Source organism: Ceraceosorus guamensis, assembly GCF_003144195.1.
Source record: "Ceraceosorus guamensis strain MCA 4658 unplaced genomic scaffold IE81scaffold_10, whole genome shotgun sequence".
Classification (NCBI taxonomy): Eukaryota; Fungi; Basidiomycota; class Exobasidiomycetes; order Ceraceosorales; family Ceraceosoraceae; genus Ceraceosorus; species Ceraceosorus guamensis.
The window spans coordinates 406114-425273 of record NW_020290005.1 but is presented as its reverse complement, the minus strand read 5'-3'; the positions used below and the strand labels follow the sequence as shown (position 1 = coordinate 425273).

At 55.2% G+C, this 19160-nt stretch overlaps 7 protein-coding genes across 7 annotated transcripts; 3 read left to right on the top strand and 4 right to left on the bottom strand.

Annotated features, from left to right (window-relative positions):
- Positions 1-32: 32 nt before the first annotated feature.
- IE81DRAFT_310553 (hypothetical protein) lies at positions 33-6298 on the bottom strand. The gene is made up of 3 exons (XM_025512418.1): positions 5615-6298; positions 506-5545; positions 33-426 (listed from the first exon to the last, which is right to left on the bottom strand). The coding sequence occupies exons 1-3, from the start codon at positions 5904-5906 to the stop codon at positions 173-175; spliced, it is 5586 nt and encodes a 1861-aa protein (XP_025371778.1). The 5' UTR covers positions 5907-6298; the 3' UTR covers positions 33-172.
- Positions 6299-6773: 475 nt separating this feature from the next.
- IE81DRAFT_12590 (hypothetical protein) lies at positions 6774-8066 on the top strand. Its single transcript, XM_025510222.1, has 2 exons — positions 6774-7185; positions 7259-8066. The coding sequence occupies exons 1-2, from the start codon at positions 6865-6867 to the stop codon at positions 7994-7996; spliced, it is 1059 nt and encodes a 352-aa protein (XP_025371777.1). The 5' UTR covers positions 6774-6864; the 3' UTR covers positions 7997-8066.
- Positions 8066-9817, bottom strand: IE81DRAFT_12580 (hypothetical protein). The gene is made up of 2 exons (XM_025510221.1): positions 9254-9817; positions 8066-9171 (listed from the first exon to the last, which is right to left on the bottom strand). Exons 1-2 carry the CDS (start codon positions 9661-9663, stop codon positions 8136-8138), a joined length of 1446 nt encoding a protein of 481 aa, XP_025371776.1. The 5' UTR covers positions 9664-9817; the 3' UTR covers positions 8066-8135.
- Positions 9818-11726: 1909 nt separating this feature from the next.
- Positions 11727-12806, top strand: IE81DRAFT_364878 (hypothetical protein). The gene is made up of 2 exons (XM_025516894.1): positions 11727-12127; positions 12186-12806. Exons 1-2 carry the CDS (start codon positions 11774-11776, stop codon positions 12432-12434), a joined length of 603 nt encoding a protein of 200 aa, XP_025371775.1. The 5' UTR covers positions 11727-11773; the 3' UTR covers positions 12435-12806.
- On the bottom strand, positions 12803-14819 carry IE81DRAFT_345592 (DUF382-domain-containing protein; the record flags this gene model as incomplete). The annotated part of the gene is made up of 3 exons (XM_025515931.1): positions 12803-12925; positions 13023-14543; positions 14634-14819. 3 exons carry the CDS (start codon positions 14817-14819, stop codon positions 12803-12805), a joined length of 1830 nt encoding a protein of 609 aa, XP_025371774.1.
- A 1299-nt stretch (positions 14820-16118) lies between these two features.
- IE81DRAFT_12347 (hypothetical protein) lies at positions 16119-18415 on the top strand. The gene is made up of 9 exons (XM_025510195.1): positions 16119-16298; positions 16671-16689; positions 16776-17058; positions 17216-17326; positions 17408-17491; positions 17610-17774; positions 17866-18014; positions 18101-18249; positions 18356-18415. Exons 1-9 carry the CDS (start codon positions 16217-16219, stop codon positions 18397-18399), a joined length of 1086 nt encoding a protein of 361 aa, XP_025371773.1. The 5' UTR covers positions 16119-16216; the 3' UTR covers positions 18400-18415.
- Positions 18343-18722, bottom strand: IE81DRAFT_12377 (hypothetical protein). The gene has a single exon (XM_025510199.1). It carries the CDS (start codon positions 18657-18659, stop codon positions 18432-18434), a length of 228 nt encoding a protein of 75 aa, XP_025371772.1. The 5' UTR covers positions 18660-18722; the 3' UTR covers positions 18343-18431.
- Positions 18723-19160: the final 438 nt, after the last annotated feature.

The window sequence follows — 19160 nt, the reverse complement described above, 5'->3', positions numbered from 1 at the left end:
ACGATCGTATTACTCGTCAGCAAAGAATCGTGAATCCCGGTGCTGCTCGATCTCTGCATTTCCTCGCGCCGGCGCGCTGGTCCTCGATGTCGATGTCGGCATTGATTGCGAAACATGAAGCAGCAGCAGCACATGGGTATCATTGTATGCATACATCGACACGTGCCGTTCGCTACAGCGTTGCGGATACGGCATCATTGACTGTTTGCGGAGCCGACGACGACGACGCCCGCGGAGATTCTCCACTCTCTGCCAAGTCACGCAGCTTCGTGAGTGCGTGCTTGCGCTTCAGACGTGCCCTTTGCTTTGCAAGACGAGCCCTTTTAGCCAGGATCAATATTTGGCGCGGAAAGACCAATTGAGCCCGAGCCTTTTCCCTGTTGTAGGCCGCTTGCCAGGTATCCATGCGCTCGTCAAATTGAGTTCCTAGTAGTGCGCGATATCTCAAATCGGTCAGCCTCCCAAAGCACGAAAGAGGAATCAAGAAAGCCGCACATTGACTCACTCCAGCTTTCCGCACTATCCCAGCCCGTAGCTTCTGCGTATCTTCCTCCAAGACGCTTCATCAACTCGCATTCGAACTTGACAGAGTCCCAAAGCACGTCCAGGTCCGCGCTGGCCATGATCCGCTTGAAACGAACCGCTCTGCGCCTGCGAATCATCATGGTGATACCCATGGGCTGTACCGGCTTGTAGCGTGGGAGAGGGGGATTGGCAAATGTAGGAGGCAAAAGAGCCCCAGAATGGCGAGGCACGCGCCGCGGAGTCTGTTCTCGCAGGTGTGACTTCAACGCTTGGCCCGACTTGTCCAGGTCTTGTTGATTGCGCAGCGATTCATAAAAAGCTTCCAATTCTATCCGAGCTTCTTGCTCGCCCTCTTTCGCCTTGTCACACATCCGAAGCATCGATTCGGCGAGCTCGATCTGAGCCAGCGTCTCGGCTGGGCTGGTGATATTCTTGCTTCTATTGAAGGCGTGTCGGATCCATTTGGTCAGCAGAGGCAAGTCTGGCGGAGCAGCTTGCAAGAGCGGACGGTAGAGTGCCCAGCGCACAGCAGCGCGATGCTCCGAGACTAGATAGAATGGCTTGCGAAGGCGCGCTGCTCGTCGCGGAAAAGCTTTGACAATCGCATGAAGCGATTTTGGCAAGTACGATTGCGCAGCAGGGGTTTCCGTTGTGACAAGTGCGCTACTGCGAGCAGAAGTGTGAAAGCTAGCGATGGGAGACTTGCTTGCACCGCCTGCACTTGCACTTATGCTCGGTCTGGCAGTCGCTGTCGTAGAAGGGAGCGGAGCAGAGTTGGATCGACGTGTTGCGCGAATTTTGGAGGCTGCATCTTGGCGATCCCCACGTTCAGCCTCTTTGGCACGACGCTCCAACAGGCGAATTTCTGCAAGGTCCTCTGCTGCTTGAGCCTGTAAGTATAGCTTGCACCGCTCATCATCAGAGCGGTGTGTCTGATCCGAGCGCCTGTATACAGGTTCTATCGGCGCGTTCGAAGAACCCGAACTGCCCGAAGAGCCGTAGAATCCGCTCGGGCGTGACGGATCCTCGCATGGGCGCTCGCGCACCGGCGGCTGATGCAAGTTGGACCTGCCGTCAGCATGAAGTGAGCCGCCGTTCGTCCTCGCCAATGTCTGCTCCACATCGAGAGCGTAGCCAGGTGGAATCGCGTCGGGTTGACTTGGCGTGACGCAAGCATCATCGGCCTCTTTTCGCAAAATCTTGTCGACGTCTACAGCAGCAAAGAACGCGACTCCTTGTGGCAGATCGTCCATCTGGAGCTTGTGGGCGAACATGGCGCGCGTCCAAAGATTGGCAATCTGCAACGCCATTGCGCAGCGATGCCTGTCTTCGTCCGTACATAGGTACCGCACCTCGTCATGAACGCTGAGCATGAAGCGAGCTTTGATGCCGTAGATCTGACACAAGTATTCCATGGAGACGAGCAGCAGGTGAAGGTAGTCGACACCGCTGCTTTGCACAACCCAATTGATTCTGCTCGGCATGAACTCTTCTTGCGCTTTTCCCGTCGGAGTCTTGCCCTGATTGAGGTACTGCTTGGAAAGCGCAAGAGTGATTCCGCAGTCCAGAGCGGGCGTGCGAGGATTTTCGCTCAAAGCCACTTCCTCGAGCTTGTTGAACACGAAGCTTTCGCTGCCGCCGTACCAAAACCGCCTACCGAACAAAGTCTCTGTGTTCGTATTGGTGCCCTTTGTCTTGATGTACAGATCCCTTGCAAGACTTTCTGCTGCAGCTTTAGTCATTGCTGGATCTGCCTTCATCATGAGTTGGGTAGCGTGCTTGATGCCTGCGCCATATATACGAGAGTAATTGAAGACTTTGGCTTGGTTCCTACTGGTGCCGAGAATGGAAGCGGTCTTGGAGTGCAAGTCCGTGCCCAACGCTTTGGTGCCTTCGAGCGTCATCCAACCAATAGCAGTTGCTCCGTGAATGCCAAATTGAGCATCTCCCATGACGCTGCATATCCAGAGCTCTTCGCTGTCGACATCAGCCCCTACGATGGACCAGCCCGGAGGAGCTTTGACCATCGCTTTGAGCTCAGAGCCCACGCGGTTTGGCTTGGCATTAGATGCCGTCAGCCATGTCCGCTCTATAGCTCGCCTGGTGACCGTACCCATGGACACCACGCTGGGAAGAATGATCCCTTTCCGACGCTGGCAGTCCCTCGAATAGGCTCGCATCTCCGACTCGCTCATGGCCATGGTGCCCGAAGGAACACCGCCTCTAGCACCGCTTGCGCCCTTTTTGAAACCCATGCGAGTGCCTCCTTCTTCATCCCAAACGACCATTTGCTTCGAGACGCGATCCCTCACACCAATCCAGTAGCTGCACTGAGCTTGCATAGCCAGTCCCGCCTTGGCCGTGTCTCTGCCAGCCTCGTCTGTCAACTCGCTTCTCATCGTGCCGTTCTCAAACAGAGGCAAGAACGGTTTGGTGAATGGCGATCCAACATTGGAGTCGTCCCCAGATGGATGAGGCAGCTTGTAGTAGCTTCTGCCCTTCTTCATATTGGCGTCGTAGCGCAAATTCACGTCGAGATCATTGTGGAAGAAGTAAACGGGCTCGCGCAGAGTCTTGAAGCTGGGATGGCTGTCAGCATCGTGTCGAAAAATCCAGCCGTGTTCACGACTTCTTAAGAGTGGACAGCCTTGCCAGCTGAGTCGAAGTAGCAAGGGAGCTGTCGCCGACTTGATCGTGACGTCGAGCTCACCGGTAGAAGACTGGTACAGATCCCAGTACCATTTCGGCCACCAGGATCCGGGTGCTGCACCAGCCTTCTCGGCCTCTCTTTTGGCTTCCTCAGTGGGCACGTCGACTGACGTCCAGTCCAGATCAAGAAGGGCAGGATGCGATTCTTCAGGCGCGCATCCTTGACCTTTGGAAGCGTCGCTATCCAGCCACTTTTCTACAAGCTCGTCTGCAATGCGCCGAAAGATTTCTCGAACGTCCTTATCGACCACCTTGCTAGCCTGCAAAGCTTCTAGAAGCTCATCGCCCGCAGGGCCTGCGTCGCTTCGCATCTCCCACGCTCTCGCCTTGATGAAAGGCGCTCTAAGCGGGGCCGATCCCAGCTCGTGATCACCTTCGGAATCGCGCATCACCCAATCTCCATCTCCGTCTTGCAGAAGATACCCCTCCTGAATTCTCAACTGGGCAATGAGTGGCGCGACTCCTGAGGTGCGTCCGATGCCCTTGGCGGTAGAGAGCACGGAGGTCTTGTACCATTTTGGTACGCGCCTGTGACCCGGGGCGATCGACTCTTCCGATCCTGATGCCGCTGTGCCAGCCATCGAGACGGCGCCCGGCTTGATTTTTTTGGGCTTTTTGGGGGTCCAGTCCAGCTGCGAAGCCCATGGATCAGTTTCCCACCGCATCCAGCTTCTTTGCTTTTCGGCTTCCAAAAGAGCTCGGCCTGCCTTAAAATCGGCGTCGACGGGCCAATTTGCAGCTTCTGCTTTGGCTTTCGTCGCCAACATTGCCTGATCCCACGTCACCCCCTGCGTGTACTCGTTGCGGAGGCTTTCTGCTAGCTCCTTGAGAGATGCCGCGATCTGAGAATGGGACTCCTCATACTTTGCTTGACACTTTTCCTGGTACTCCACCCATTCATCGTCAATTGGGAGTAGCGTGCTTCCAAGGCCCAATACTCCCGCCGCTGTAGCAGGATGAGGACAGTGCGAAAGGAAAGTGGGCCACACTTTGCAAAAGACGGCATGTGTTACTGAGACGTCCTTGGCACAGTAGCTCAACAGCTCGTCCAGTCGGTCAAGAATCTCCTCTCTGCTTTTTGCTTCCACAAAAGCATTGCGAGCCACTTTGGACACGTGTATGCCGCAGTGAAGTTCGGCCACGTCAGCAAGAGAATTGTTGGAAGTCGCATCGAGCCACAAGCTGGAAGCTGCGTTGGAAGCAGCCTCGCGGGCGAGTGTATCCTCGCCTTTGCTTGCTGTGCCACCTTCAAAACGGCCCGAGCTGCCAATGTCATCAGGAACCTCGATGGCCTGCAATTCTTCAGGAGTCATGTCAACGCCGAGCAACTCGGCTATGCCCTCTCGCGAAGCCTGTTCGTACTGGGACTTTTGATGCTTCTGCTTGGCCAGCGCTTCTTGTCGATTCTTGGCGTGACGCAGCCAGGCGGGTCGTTGCGGACTGCTGATCCCTCTTGTCGCGACGTGCAAAGCCATGGTGTCCAAGAATCGCATATTGCCCCTCCTTAAAGTGTATTCGTCTCTGATTCTCGCTCGGTCATAGCTGACATTGTGACCGACGATCAGCCGTGCAGGTCGATTGACGTGCTCCTCTTCGGAATTGGGTCCAAAGGGGATAAGTTGATCTTTGCGTGTGTGGTCCTCGCCCTCGCCGAGAAGCCAGGGACTGAGCCAAGAGTACCAAGCATTCGGCCCGGCTGCCGTAGCCATGACAGACCACGGTCCGGATTTGACCATGTTTTCGATATCGAATACCAAAGCACCATCCTCTGGACATGGGTATTCCACCGCCTCGCCAGGTCCTAGCACACTTCTCTTTCCATCTGCAGACTTGAGCACAGGGTATCGAGTCCACCCGGGTCGTCTGACCCATCGAGGAGGATTCAAGCGCAAGTCATTTCTGATTTTGTCGTCCTCGATGGCCAGCCACTCTTGAGGTGTGAGCCCATCATCGTCGTCATGGTCGTCAGAATTCTGCAGCGCCTCCTTGCGCGGATCGAGCACGCCCTCTGGCGCTGCGAGGAGCGTAGCAGCAGCCAACTCATGTGCCATGCCCAGCCATGGCTGTGCAGCCTGTCGCCCAATGTTCCAAAAATGCTCGCTGAGGTCTTCGCCTTGCAGGGGAGGCAGATCGAAAGCAAGAGAAGGAAGGACTGAAGCTTGAGATGCTTCTAGCCCGTGCGTCGAGAGGTGCGATTGGCTGACAGAGAGGGCATCGGCATGCACGGGCGGTGCGGGATCCGAATTGGGAGGGAAAATTTGTCGATGCAACTTTCTGGAGAGCAGCTGAACGCCAAGAGGGTTGCGCGGTGCTGCAAGCGAGGACATACAAGAACAGCGTCAGTGCAAGCGCGCTACACTTTGCGTCCTTTGAGATTCACCTGACTCTTGGTCCACCACCTTGAGCAAGACTTGCTGATGCTGCTCTTGCTGCTTCTTGGCCTCTTCTTCCCTCTGTCTCGCACTCTGCTCCCACGCTCCCAAGGCACCACCTTGCTGCATCAGGGCATCTTCTCGATGACCATCTTTGCTAGCCTCTGTGGATCGCATCCTGCAACACACGTGTGAGGGAGAGATGCGGCCGGTATTTTGCGCTGCGAAGAGACGAGGCCGGTTTGCCCGGATAGTTGCCGCCGCGCGAGCGGCCATGGAGTAGTAGGCTGCTTGAGGCATGGTGGAGGCAAGGCCTGACTTGGCAACGTGAACGGAGTTGGTTGTTGATGCCTCGTCGAGTGGGCGACGTGAGGCGCTCGCTAATGGTACGTCCTGCTTATACGATGTTCGCGGTCGTCACCATTTGTATGTGCGATTCGTTCACCCTCGAGGTTACCGGCATTGGGATCACCTAAATGCAGAAGCAGGCGCAGTCAAATCTCATTTATCACCATCTTGCTTGTCCGTGTGCATGTGGGCTCGTATATCAGGCTTGTGAGAGGCATCTGTCGGCGCTGCTCGGTGGAGAAAGGAGGCTGGCTGGCTGGTTGGCGAACGCAGCTTCGAGTCGTGAGTGATGAGTGGCACGCGATGTGGTGAAGATGAGACGCATCTTCTTGCGAATGAATGCATGCGCCTGAGAAGCTACCCGTACGCCAAGCCCGCGTCGCGAAGATCGACTTCCTATGTCCAAAGCTCCATCGCGCACATTCGTGATTCTCGTGCATGCACGCGGCTGTGGCACGCACAGGCAATGCATGCGTCCAACTCTGACCACAACCACCTCGGAGGCGATGGCAAGCGCGGATGAAGAGAGGCAAGGGCTGCCCGCGACTCTGAGTCTGATTCAAGGGTCATCGACTTTTGACAAGACTGTTGTGTCTATCCGACAGCCTTTGTCAGAAGCATTCGAGGTGTCAAGGGGAGCGCAATTCGGAAGGCTGCACGACGCAAGCACGCAACACTCCGCTAGTCCTGCTTCCGTGTGCCGACGGGGATCGGATCGCGTAAGCATACACCCACCCACCTTTATCGCGTGGGGAGATCAAGCAAGCAGCCCTTTGAGCCTCCGTCTTGCCTCCCCGGAGCTCAGCAGCATCGACCGCGCCCTCATTCTCATCAGCACACTTCGCCTCGTGGTCGCTCTCATCAGGGTGTGAACTGGCTCTTGACGGTGGATCTTTCCACTGCAGCGGTAATGGGGCTGCTGGACGAGTTGGATGCGCTCGGCGGAGCAAGCACAGGCAGAAGCTCGAACAGCAACATCGTCAGAAAACAACCAAGCATGACCAATCAGCCCCTTTCAAAACGTGCGCGTCGTGATACCAAAGACGACGCCGGCTCCACGGTCAGGGATGCTATTTTAGATCCTGACAAATGCGCCGCCGGAGGTGCGGAACGCGTGATCGAAACGATCGAAATCGAGGACTCTCCCATTCGACCTGCGACCAATGGGACCAACACTGATGCCAGTGGAGAGATGCCCAAGTACGTCTCGTGGTCGCTAGAAGCTCTACAGGTCAGTCGGTCTGCATCGTCTCGTGCGTTTGGGCTTCGCTTGACTGACCCGAGCGCGTCTTTACACCTCACAGACAGAGTGCAAAAAGTACGGCTTCAAAGCTGGTCGAGACAAGGATGTGCTGGTGGAGCACCTGATAGCCTGCTGGCGCGTGCTCAACCATTCCGCTCCTTCCAAAAACGCGTCCGTCTCGTCTCCGCTGACAGAAAGGCAGGCCCATCAAGCACTCCCGCTACCCTCTTCTTCAGCCGGAGATACGACCGCCACCACATCCCAGTGGAGTCTGGGCGTGGCCAATGGAGAAGAGGCAGAAGCTGGAGATTTGACAGTACAGCTGACCAATGAAGCAGCCGCTTCAAGCCAACAGATCGACGTGATCGATTCGTCAAGCGACACCGAAGCGTCTGCATCTTCCGCAGAAGATTCCGAAGCGCCTCTCGCTCTGGGTCTCAATCGACGAGCATCCGGCTCGAGGTTCAGAAGACAGGTCGAAGCCCGGGCGATGGGCCAGACAACAAGAGGTGGTCAGAATGACGAGGAAGGAGAAGACTCGGACGAGGGTGAACCCGAGAATGCTCCAGTGGACGTGTCCGCCAGTCTGTCTGCGCAATTGGTGCAAGCAGTGCGCGCAGACGCCCAGCTTTATCGTCGCATCCTGCTCCTCGAACCAATCTCCTTCGACGAGGTCGCTAGTGTGGCTCTAAAGGCACACATAAGGCTCAAGAATAAGGATGTCTTGCGAGATTGGCTCGACATGCAGGGCATCTGTTTCTACACGGGAGAGCTCACAGGAACGAGGAGCAGGTACTGAGTCAAGGCGTCACATCGCGAGCAATTCCGCGGGTATGGGGTATCAAAGATACATTACAGCGAAGACAGTGTGGTACACGACTAGAGAGGCGCAGCCGCTTATGAGTACAAGAAAAGAACACAAGATTGGAAGAAGAACTTCAAAGCTGCCACGCATTGGCAAGCTGGCTCTCGCTCCACTCTCCTGCAACAGCTCTGAGGCGATCAGCCCTCAAGATTCTCAGCGGTGCAGGCTCATCTTCCCTGTCCACTAGCAGGTCATCTGCTGCGGCCGCTGAGGCGGTCCGCACGATGGAGGGCCTAGCAACAACCAAGGAAGGCCTCTCCGATCCATCTTCGTCAACAGAGATCCACTGCCTCTCCAACGCGGGCTCCATCAGAATGCTGTAGTAATTTCCGCGCTCCTCGTCCTTTACAGACCCTAGTCGACGCTTGAGGGCTCCTTTGATGCGAACGTTGGCCCACACCGTCACACCTTCCAGCCTTTTGCCTTCGGAGCGAAGGACACGCAAAGCCTCTGCAACAGTGGAAAGACCCGCGCGCGGTCTTCCTCCCATACTCCACGGATGAGGACCCAAGTCATTGGTGCCTAGGTCGTACCAGATCTCGATGGTCCGAAGCGAAGGCAAGGCGGTGCGAACTTGCCTTGCTGTCATCACATCAAAGTGTCGAACAGACAAGACGGCGTGCTTCACCTTCCTGAAGACGGGTAAAGGCGAAGGCACGCAATCGAGATGCAAGAGCGAAGGGGTGGCGCAATCGAATATTCTTGAACCCGAAGACAGGCAGAAGGCGTCGTGGGCTGAAGCGGAGAGAGAGAGTGCGCGCAGGTTGGGAATCGCCAAAAGGATCTGTTCAAGCGCGCCTGGATGGGGCGCTTTGACGTGGATGCTGCGGATCTGTCGACCTAGATCTGGACGGTGTAGCGCTAGCGTTCGTCGGAGAAGGTGCACGGAACGAGGGGTGAGGAGATGCACGTGCTGATAGAGACGAGGGGTTAGAAGCGAGGCATGAATCGAAGAGACTTGGGCGATGGTGGATGGCAACGAAGCCGAGGCTTGAGGAGATGCCGCGTACATCAAGATCAGCGTGATGATCTCGCTTGGCAGCCGAGCAAATATCGGCGAGACGGCCTGCGGCGTCTCGGGAGCGAGCTCCAGATAAGTGACGAGCGCGCTGAAGGCCGCGGCAACAGAGATGGTCAGATTATCAGCCAACGAACACGGACATGCGGGCACGAGCTCTGCACTCTACTCACGCAGCTAACCCGCCATGACTTTGCATCGCTTGTACCATCTGCAGTCCCCTTTCTCGAACCGCTCTCCTCAAGGTCGCAGTAGGCCCTTCAAGTCTCTGTCTCGCGGCAGTAAGCCTCCGATGCGTCGGATACGTGAACCCATCGCGATCTTCATTGCCTTCCAACTGCGCGCCTTGAGCGTTTGCGGACCCGTAAGTAGCTTTTGGTATGATCCTGTACAGATGAATGGTCAGGAGAATGTGGGTGCCCAGGAGAAGAGCGAAAAAGTTGGCTATGCTGCGAGCTATTCCTAGTGGGACTCGAAGCGCTGCTCCGGGAACCCTACCGGTCGGCGTCAAGTGCTGTTGCAGAGCTGGTAGAGGCGCAAAGATGGAGACGATGGGATGCAGTAATGCTTCCATGATGTTCATGTTGCCTGCTGCAGTCGTGAGTATGACTGTTCCTTGCGAACGCGTCTGACCATTTGTTGAGATGTGTTGCGAGGCGGCGCCTTAAGAATTGATGAGGAGGATTGCGATTTTGAATCACAGGAGAGGTGCAATAGTATTCGAGCCGATGAGTTTAAGTGGAGCCCTTGGCCACGCTGAAGATGATGTGAATATGATTGTTGGAAAGCGCAAGTAAGTTGATGCTGATGCATGTGTATCAATCAGATGGTCGATTAAGTGGACTTGGATCCAGGCCTGCCGCGGTCCGACAAAGTGCCGGTATTATCAGCATCAATCACACGTGAAATGCGCAGTCAGGCGTACCGCGGCTATCGAGTACCCTGCTGCACCGGGCGTACGACCTGCAGCATATGAGGCGCGATTTGAGTGGGGTTTGATCCCCCTTTGAGCTTTGCGGCGACTAAAGTCAACTGCCCCCAAACGCTGTGAATTTTGAATGTCTCTCCCATGTGACTGCCACAGTTTCAACACCCTGGGCTGTGAAATTCATATCGGCTCTGTCCAAGTGCTGACTTGCCGATTTGCATATGCACGACTTCTGAACGCCACCTCGGATCCCATCTGATGTGCATCGCGGATTTGCCGGTTCAGCCCGTGCGCCACCAAGTCACGTGAGATCTCTCGGCCATGCAAACCTTCCTCTGCCAGCACCGCCCCTTACGTGACTCTGATGACTCTCTGCTACCGCGCCGCGCATCAGCAGCAGTCGTGGGCACGGGATCAAATTTGAATCATTGAATTCGTGATTCAAGATGACCGTGCATTCGTGATTTGTGAAATGATTCCAACCAGGTGGCTGCGCTGTCCTGTACCAGCCCATGCAGTCATGAGTGAGTGAGTAGTCTTGCTCTTCTACGAAGCGGCTTTCTTGCATTCAATTCACGATCCGAAGCTCGGACCTCTTCCGTGATCATGAGCTCTTCATATCGTGGCTCGGCTCAATCAGGATGATCCTCGGGCGTGCACCCGCTTTGGATGTCTATGGGGCGAAGCTGCCAGCAGTACGACGTATGACGCCCAGCCAGTGACATTGGATGTGACGAATAGAGGCGACTGAGCTCTTTGTCCCGTTCTTGCCTTTCCTGCCGAGCGAGTGGAAGCGTGCATGGGTACGCGGGGGCGGTCTTCATTCGTGAGTCGAATAAATACAAGCCCAGCCCCCTCGACTGTTTGCCGTTCGTGCCCAGCAGACCATCAAAAGTCAGAGGGATCATCGTGCAAGCACAATTGACAGCTCCCTGCGCAGGCAGCATGGCATGTGTGCGCCCAGCAATGACACTGCCGCTGTCAACCTTCGAAATCTCGCGCATCAAACCGCCGGGTTGCAGAGGATAGCGCAGTGCGTTGTCTGCTACGCGCTAGCCTAGACTCATCCTCACAGTACAGTGCTCCGTGGTGACACCCACGATGTCGCAGAGGGCGATCAACGGATAATCCGGCTCTTGGCCGGCGCTCAAATACCCATCCACACATCTGTCGCAGATCGTGTGGAGCCGTAGCGAACGTCGCCTTGTCAAATTGCTCCAGATTCCCCCAATTTCTCACGAGTCCTGTCCCCTTTGCATACTCTGCCCCGTGTCTCGTTCTGACCCCTTTCCATTCCACGTCGCCATCTCGGGAGGTGGACCCGCGGGCTTGACGTTGGCTAATCTTCTGCTGGCCAAAGGTGTACCAGCCTCACATTTGCGCGTCTACGAGCTCGAGGCATCCTTCGATGCTCGTTGATGGGCGGGCGGTACACTGGACCTCCATCCCGGTTCTGGGCAAAGGGGTCTGAAAGAGACTGGTCTATTGCGCCGGTGTACAACGGCATCACATGGGCCGAAAGCCTGCTCATTCCTCGCATCGTGCAGGACGAAGACGGACCACGCTGGCGACTTCTCCAAAATGATACAGAAGGATTCGCCGACTCGTTGGTGGGCGCAGGTCTATGCTTTTCCGTCGGTGGGACCGAGGTGCTGGTCATTCAAAGAAACAATCCCTCTGCCGAGACGCGCGATTATTTGGCCAACCTTCGAGCGGCTGGTCAAGAAGTCCCAGAGGTGATGCGGGGCTGTGCAGAATACACACAATGGTCAGACAACCTTATGACTGGATCGACGCAAACAATCCACACCTTCCGCAAGAGGAGGACGATGTGCAGACATCGCTGTGCAAGGTTGCTTCGCTGTTGCCGGAGGGCAAAAGGGATGCCACCAGACTTCGCTCCATCTTGCTGCAGGGAGATGTCAACCACAAATCCGTTATTCGGCGATTCATGATCACACCTCTGGACGTCGCTGGTGGAATCACTTTCAACGAGGACAACTCCAAGACGGGCATTGTGGTCATTAAAGATGCGCGCTTGGCAATTTCACCCTTTGCAGGCGAAGGCGTGAACAAAGCTATGGCAGACAGTGCAGACCTCTGCGACGCGTTGTTGAGCGTATCGAGCACGCTCCAGCAGCCAGGGAGGCCAGGCGAACGCCTCGTCTGTCCTACAGACCGCTCTGCACGAATTTCACGAAAAAGTTCTTCCCCGAAACCAAGAGGCTGCGGAGATCTCCGAATTTAACGCTCGAATGTTCTTGCCTGCTGCGGAAGAAGGCAAGTCCACGGACCCAAAGGAGGTGCTTCAGCAACTGAGCGCCAGCTTTGCCAGTAGAGGCCCTCCACTAGATGATGCCGGCGATCAAGACGGCGAAGCTAAGAAGGCAGCTTTTCAATGGAGCAAAGATGCGATCCGACGATAAAGAGCGGCCTCAAAATGTCGCGACGCACCAATGAAATCACCTGCTCCATCTTTCTATGCTTCGCCTTCCTTTCACCGACCAACCGATATGCTGCATATCGCGCCAGTGCGTCTGATTGTACCATCGCTCGACCATCGAGTCTCAGGCTTTGGCACCGTCGCGTCAAGACACCGCACGCGGTTCGGGCCAGGTTGTTCGTGGGCGTCAGACCCCGAGTCGCAGACCAGTGATTCTCGAAGGCCAACGTACCAATCCGAAATGCGATCGAATTGCGAGCGAGAAGATCGTCCGTGGCCAGTCTTGGGCCACTAGTCAGGTGACAGCAGCTCACATTGACGGCATGCCTCAAGCCCGAGACATCCTACTGCTCAAAACCTGAATTTCTCTCCCTTCTTTGCCCTCGCGGCGTCGTAACGAGCTTGAAGCTCTTCCTTGCTGAGTCCTTGCATCTCTTCCGGAGACAGAGCCAGTTGGACGTCGTCCGCCTTGCGCTGCATCGACGGACAGAGGCAAGTGACCACCACAGTGTGGGTGAGCGACCACGCAAAGATGATGCAATCCGCTCACATGATCGTGAGTGCTGCTCACCTTGTTGCTTCTATGATCCTCCCTGCCCAGAACGTTACCTCCATCACCGGCAGTAGCGAGACTAGCAAAGTCGTAGCCTCTATCGCTGGGCATGAAGCCCTTCGCAGCGCCTCCTGGAACATTCTGATGTTCGGGAACCACCTGGTAGAGGTTTCGCTGTTCCGGCGTTTCTGATCCGTACTGGGTCGAAGCTCCTCTTGCTCCTTTTCTGAGTTCGATGAAGTCTGGCGTTTCCAAGCCGCCGGGCACAGTGCTGGTCACGCTCTGGAAACCTCCAGGCGTCTCCATCCCTTCTGGCAGAGGAGTTTCCAATCCTTCACGTATCTGAGCATCTTGGTCCATTTCTTGCTCATCCTCCTCGTCCTCCTCGTCCTCTTCATCCTCTTCCTCCTCTTCTTCAGGCTCCAGCTCGCCCCACCGATCTCTCCTGACTTCATCTTCGAAAGCTTGCTGAGCTTCCTTCGTCTGCTCTTCGCCCGTGCCCAACACATCACCGTAGATCGGTATGCCCCACTCATCAAGCGGAGGCCTGCCCCACCCTCCTGGATGGAAGCCCCACTGAGCGCCCTGAGGGATTGGGGCATTCAAACCGGGAATTTTGATGTGAGGATACGAAGGAGGAGGACCAAATCTTTGCATGGCGATGAGCCAAGGTGGAGGTGCAAGAGGAGGAATGCTAAGAGCTTCCTTCAGCTCGTTGGAAAGTTCCGCACCAGGTTTGCGCTGCGTAAACTTCGTCTCGTACTCTTTGCCCTCGTAGTATGTCTCGCCATACCCAGTCAGACTGTCAGGTCGATGTTGAAATTTGAAAAAGGCATCGTGCAGCTTTTGATAATCGATGTCCACTTTGCCCATCTTCGGTTGTACCCTTTCCCTCGTTTTGGCTTTCAAGCTCTGATCCCCTTCTTTCTCCTTGAGCGCATCCTTCATCTCTGCTATCCCCGTCGCTGCGATGTAGCTCGGCAGCAGGTAGGGTGGCTTCTCGATGCCCCTCTTGTTTTGCAGGTACGCCCGCTTTTGGTTCCAATGAGGAGGGACGGGTACGGCATTGCGCGTGCCCTTCAAATGGAGCAACAGCAGAGGATCTTTTGCAGTCACATCCGCCTGGTCCACCAATTCAGGCTTGAAGGTCAACTGCTTCAATTCGGCCACGCTCAGCCTTTGCAATTTCCTTTGTTTCCTCTTCGAAAGTACTGCCGCTTCTATTGCTGCCCCATCGGCCCCTTCTTCCCCTTCAGAGTCGGAGAGCTGATCATCGTCGCTGTAGATGACTTCTCCCTTGGTATTACCTGACCCATCCACTCCGCCAGCTTGACCCTCTGCGCCTTCGTCCCCTTTGAATGCCGCAAAGACGGACTGAAACTCTGCGAAGGCTGGGTCGTCAGGAGCAGGCGCCTCAGCTAAGCTTGATAGGTCGAACATGGCGGGAGTTGGGCGAGAGCCTGAAGCTTCGCCATCCGTCGAGCTTCCAGCCAGCGTGTTCGTCTTGCCATTGCTGGCAGAGGGTGCGGGCGCGACCGACTGCGAGACGAGGAGGCGCAGCGGATCGCGATCAGCATCGTCCGGCGCCAACACGATCGAGGATATACGCTGCGCAAACGCTACACTCACAGCCTCCCTATCGCTCTCGCTCTCCGAAACATCATGCCCATCTTGCTTTCTCTTTGCTCTCCTCTTCGCATTCTTTGTCAAAGGGGTCTTGCCCTTTCCACTGCCCTTGTGAGCCCCATTCGACAGCGCATTACCGTTGGCGGACTGTGATGTAGGGTCAGAAGTAGTTGCTTGTGCGACGGCCATGATTTGTTGTGGGCAGCTATGGAGTGCTAGAGGTGGCTGTGATCTCAAGCAGGGTGGTCCGAGCAAAGCAAGTTGTGCTCACGCTCACGACGAGCGCACTGAAGGTTGAGTGAGGCAAGGGAGAGCGCATCAACTGTTCGATGCGTTCCTGCTGCAGTTATCGAGCCACCTTGATCAGCAAGACTGGGCTGCCTGGATGTGGTATGCGCTGTAGATGGCGAATCACGGCCCAAGAGCGACTCCGAGTTTGCAATGAAGGACTCGAGTTGACGGCTCGATCGGCTTTGTTGGGTCTGGGTACCCAAAAGACTCTTGACTTTCGGTCGTGTGCACTCTTGACTCTTCGTTTGGTTTCAAGGAATTTTTAATGATCGGACGATAACTTGGGCTTACAGTGATCAAGAACGATATGCTCTTTCTGATCAAGGCAGGTACAAAACCATGAGCAAGCTGATACGAAATTGAAAAAAAATGCTTACACGAGCTACAAATAGTTAGATTAATCGAAATAACGCGCAGAGTGAAAGTGTGACGCATAAATCAAGCGATTTAATTACTGATGATGCAATTAAACCAATACCTTCGCCGCGCTGCATCGCAGCAAAAGCTACCGCGGCAAAAGGGATCCCGGCCCAGCGCATCAGCAGCAGTGCGCGCGGTTCAAAGCTTTCTTTCGCGCGCCGCGCGTACGTCCGAGCGCATGGCAGGATCTGTGCATGCTTGTGCGTGCGTGCGCGCGTGTTCTGCGTCTGCGCTCGCTGAAAAGCGATCGATTGATGCTCAGCAGGCGGCGGTCGAGTCAAAGTCACAGTGGTGAGTGGTGAGTAAGTAGGCTCTATAGTCGAAGAGTCACACAGCAGTCGTGAGTTCCAATGGTGAAATCTGAATGTGAGTGGAATCTCCCTCTTTTGGGAGGAGCTGCGAGTCAAGGCTCAAGTCATCGATCTCACCTCGTTCCTCTTGTAAGCTCGACTCGACACCGTTCCTTCTTCCTCAGCGCCCTCTTTCGACCCGAGCTCTTGACATTGAGCGCCGGTTTTATTCACAAAGCACGGTCACGAGTCCCGCGACCACGAAGTAGAGACATTCAAAATTCTTCCGAAGTCGCAAGCCGAGCGCCCTCTCCGAGCTCCCTCCCGCCACTTTCTTTTGGGCCCCCAGCGTTTCTTTCGCACAGCGTGAGAGGCAGCGCTGCTTCATCCTCAAGACACGACGACGCTCCGCTCCGGGATTCGACTGAGCTGTCGCTGAAGCTCATCTTGGAACCCACTAGGTTCAGCCGGTGACCTTGACTCTCAGCTACAGCGCAATCGGTCAGACCGCTGGGTCGCGTCACGCTTTCAGTCGTCCATCGTGGTGCTTCAAATCGAACCTGTCGAGATAGGCGTCAGAGCAGTATGACGGCTGTTCCCGGACGGAGCGTAGCCAGGGTGTATGCGGGTGCCAACGAAAAGTTTGGCAGGCAGTGGTGGGATTACGGTGAGTTGCTTTGCTTTGCTTCGCTTCGCTCGGCTGGCTCAACCTTTGGGTGAGCGCGTTTTTATGCTATGTGGTACGATGCACATCCTCGTGCCGGAAGATTGGGGCAGACATACAGCGCTCATGAATGTGAACAGCATCGCACACATCACTTGGGGCAGCATGTGGAACTTGTGGCACGAGTAAGACAGCCATCAACAGAAGCGCACACCTTCTCGCGACGATGTTCCTGCCCATCGAATCCCCAAAAGTGGCATGCATAATCTCCAGAACAAGTTTCGATGATGCTTTGGAACTCTCAGCCAAGCCTCGCCTTGCCAATGCCCGAACTTTTCTGATTTTGCGCGTCATTCCCGCCTCCTTTCGTTTCAGACAACCTCGTGGTGCAATGGTGCGTGAAATATGCGCTTTCGTGCTCATATCCGAGTTCCATTGCCATTACTGACGCAATGCGCCTTGTTTCATCACACATCGCAGGGGCACACAAGATAATTACGAAATTCTTCGCAAAGTCGGGCGAGGCAAATACAGCGAAGTGTTTGAAGGTGTAAATGTAGCAGGCACCGCGGTCGGCGGAGGGTCAGGGGCTGGTGCTTCTCCTGGTCACGGATTGGGTGCCACGGGTGGACCGGAAAAATGCATCATCAAGGTGTTGAAACCTGTAAAGAAGAAAAAGATCAAGAGAGAAATCAAAATCTTGCAAAATTTGGCCGGTGGTCCTAATGTTGTTGGCTTGTTGGACGTTGTTAGGGACCCGCAGGTGAGTACTTCCGGTCGAGTCGCGCACAAATGGGCGAGGTTGAGACGGATGCTGCCAACGTCGATGAAGGTCAAGAGAGCCGCCGATGCCGGGGCATTGCAAAGCTCGCGTTCACTCGCGCGCTGACCAGCGAATGCCTGCCACTTTACATTCGCAGTCGAAGACTCCCTCGATGGTCATGGAATACGTCAACAACACCGATTTCAAGACGCTCTACCCCAAATTCACAGACTTTGACGTTCGCTTTTACATCTACGAGTTGCTCAAGGTGCGTGCAGGCAGCGCGAGTCGAAGGCGGTCCGCAGCGTCAAAATTTGGCACTGATAGATTGGTTGTTGATTCCACTCAGGCGCTCGACTTTGCTCATTCGCGAGGCATCATGCATAGAGACGTAAAGCCGCACAATGTTATGATTGACCACGAGAAGCGCCAGGTGAGTTGCAGAGGGCGCCAAGCGAAGTAGCAGCAAAGGAGCCGCCAGGTTTAGCGTGGATGGTGCTCTGACAGCTGCTGATACCTCTTTCTTTCTTTCACACTGCCGCTGTCTTCAGTTGCGGCTCATCGACTGGGGATTGGCGGAATTCTACCACCCGTACACAGAGTACAATGTTCGTGTCGCATCGAGGTACTTCAAGGGACCAGAATTGCTAGTAGACTTCCAAGAGTATGATTACTCACTAGACATGTGGAGTCTGGGCTGCATGTTTGCGAGCATGGTGAGTACGCACGCGCGGTGTGGGCGCAGTCTTCAGCAAAGACGTTCTGCTCACGCTTCGCCTTCGACTGGCCATCTCCGTCCTTTTGCAGATCTTCCGCAAGGAGCCTTTCTTCCACGGGCATGATAATTATGATCAGCTGGTCAAGATCTGCAAGGTGCTCGGTACGGACGAGTTGTATACCTATCTCGAAAAGTACGATATCGAGCTGGATCCCCAATACGACGAAATTCTTGGCCGGTGCGTATCAGCCTTTGCGCTAGCTCGTACCTCCTGCACGACACGGCCTTGTGCTTATCCATCCCTCACATCCCTGCGTCGAAAAGCTACACACGCAAACCTTGGTCAAGGTTCATCACATCCGAAAATCAGCGATACGTATCCAACGAGGCCATCAACTTTTTGGACAGTCTCTTGAAGTACGATCATGCCGAAAGGTTGACTGCTCAAGAAGCCATGAATCATGCTTATTTCGGTGAGTGTGCGCGAGTAGGCAAATTTTGTAGCGGCGCTACTACCCTCGTCTTTGCTGACACGAGCTGAGTACTGGCACCTCTTCGCGCATCTCGCACCATGCGCAGAACCTGTGAAGGCGGCCGCATCTAGAGGGGAGGTACCCAGCTGAGGAGCAGAGCAAAGCAGAGCTGCTGTACAAGCCTACGAGTCTAGGCGGTCCCAAGTGACGATCTTTCTTCTCGATGGTAAATGATGCCTCAATGTAACCCCCCCGCTATGCAAGATGGGGAAAGAGAAAACAAGAGCGCGCATCTTGTCAAAAGAGACATGGCTTGCTCTAGCGCTTTGCCACCCTCCCTCGTTCTTTGCTAGATGGTCCAGCGTCCCATCGCAGATGTACGCTCGAGCACCCTTACGATCGAATACCATCTCACAAACATGTCGCGCAAGATGCCCATTGATCCTTGCGAGGCACGACCCTCACGCTTTCCTCTTGACTAATTGACCGATCCACGTCGCTCGCGAAATGAGGAGGAGAAGCCTGCGAGTCATCATGGACGACGACGACTCGGCCGGTCCGATGTGTTTTCGTTTGTCCAGGCTCATCGCCTCCATCTCGAGGTCGCTCAATGATCTCGATGCTTCAAAGCAAGCAAGAATTTGACGTTATTTGCCATCAGAACGTGACAAGAACAAAGGACAGGCGGGTAGGAAGAAAAATGGCGGGAAATAGGGGAGGCAGGGTTGCACCATGTGAAAAAGAAGGGGGGGGGATAGAGTACAGCCGCGGGCATTGACAGGACAAAGAGCGGGAGCTGGCGTAGTAGTGAGTGAATTTAGACCTTTGTTTGCACCTAAGACGTTCCACCCAGTCGTTGGCAGCACTAGAGCGCCATCACGAGCAGAACGATCGAGGTGGCACATTGCAAA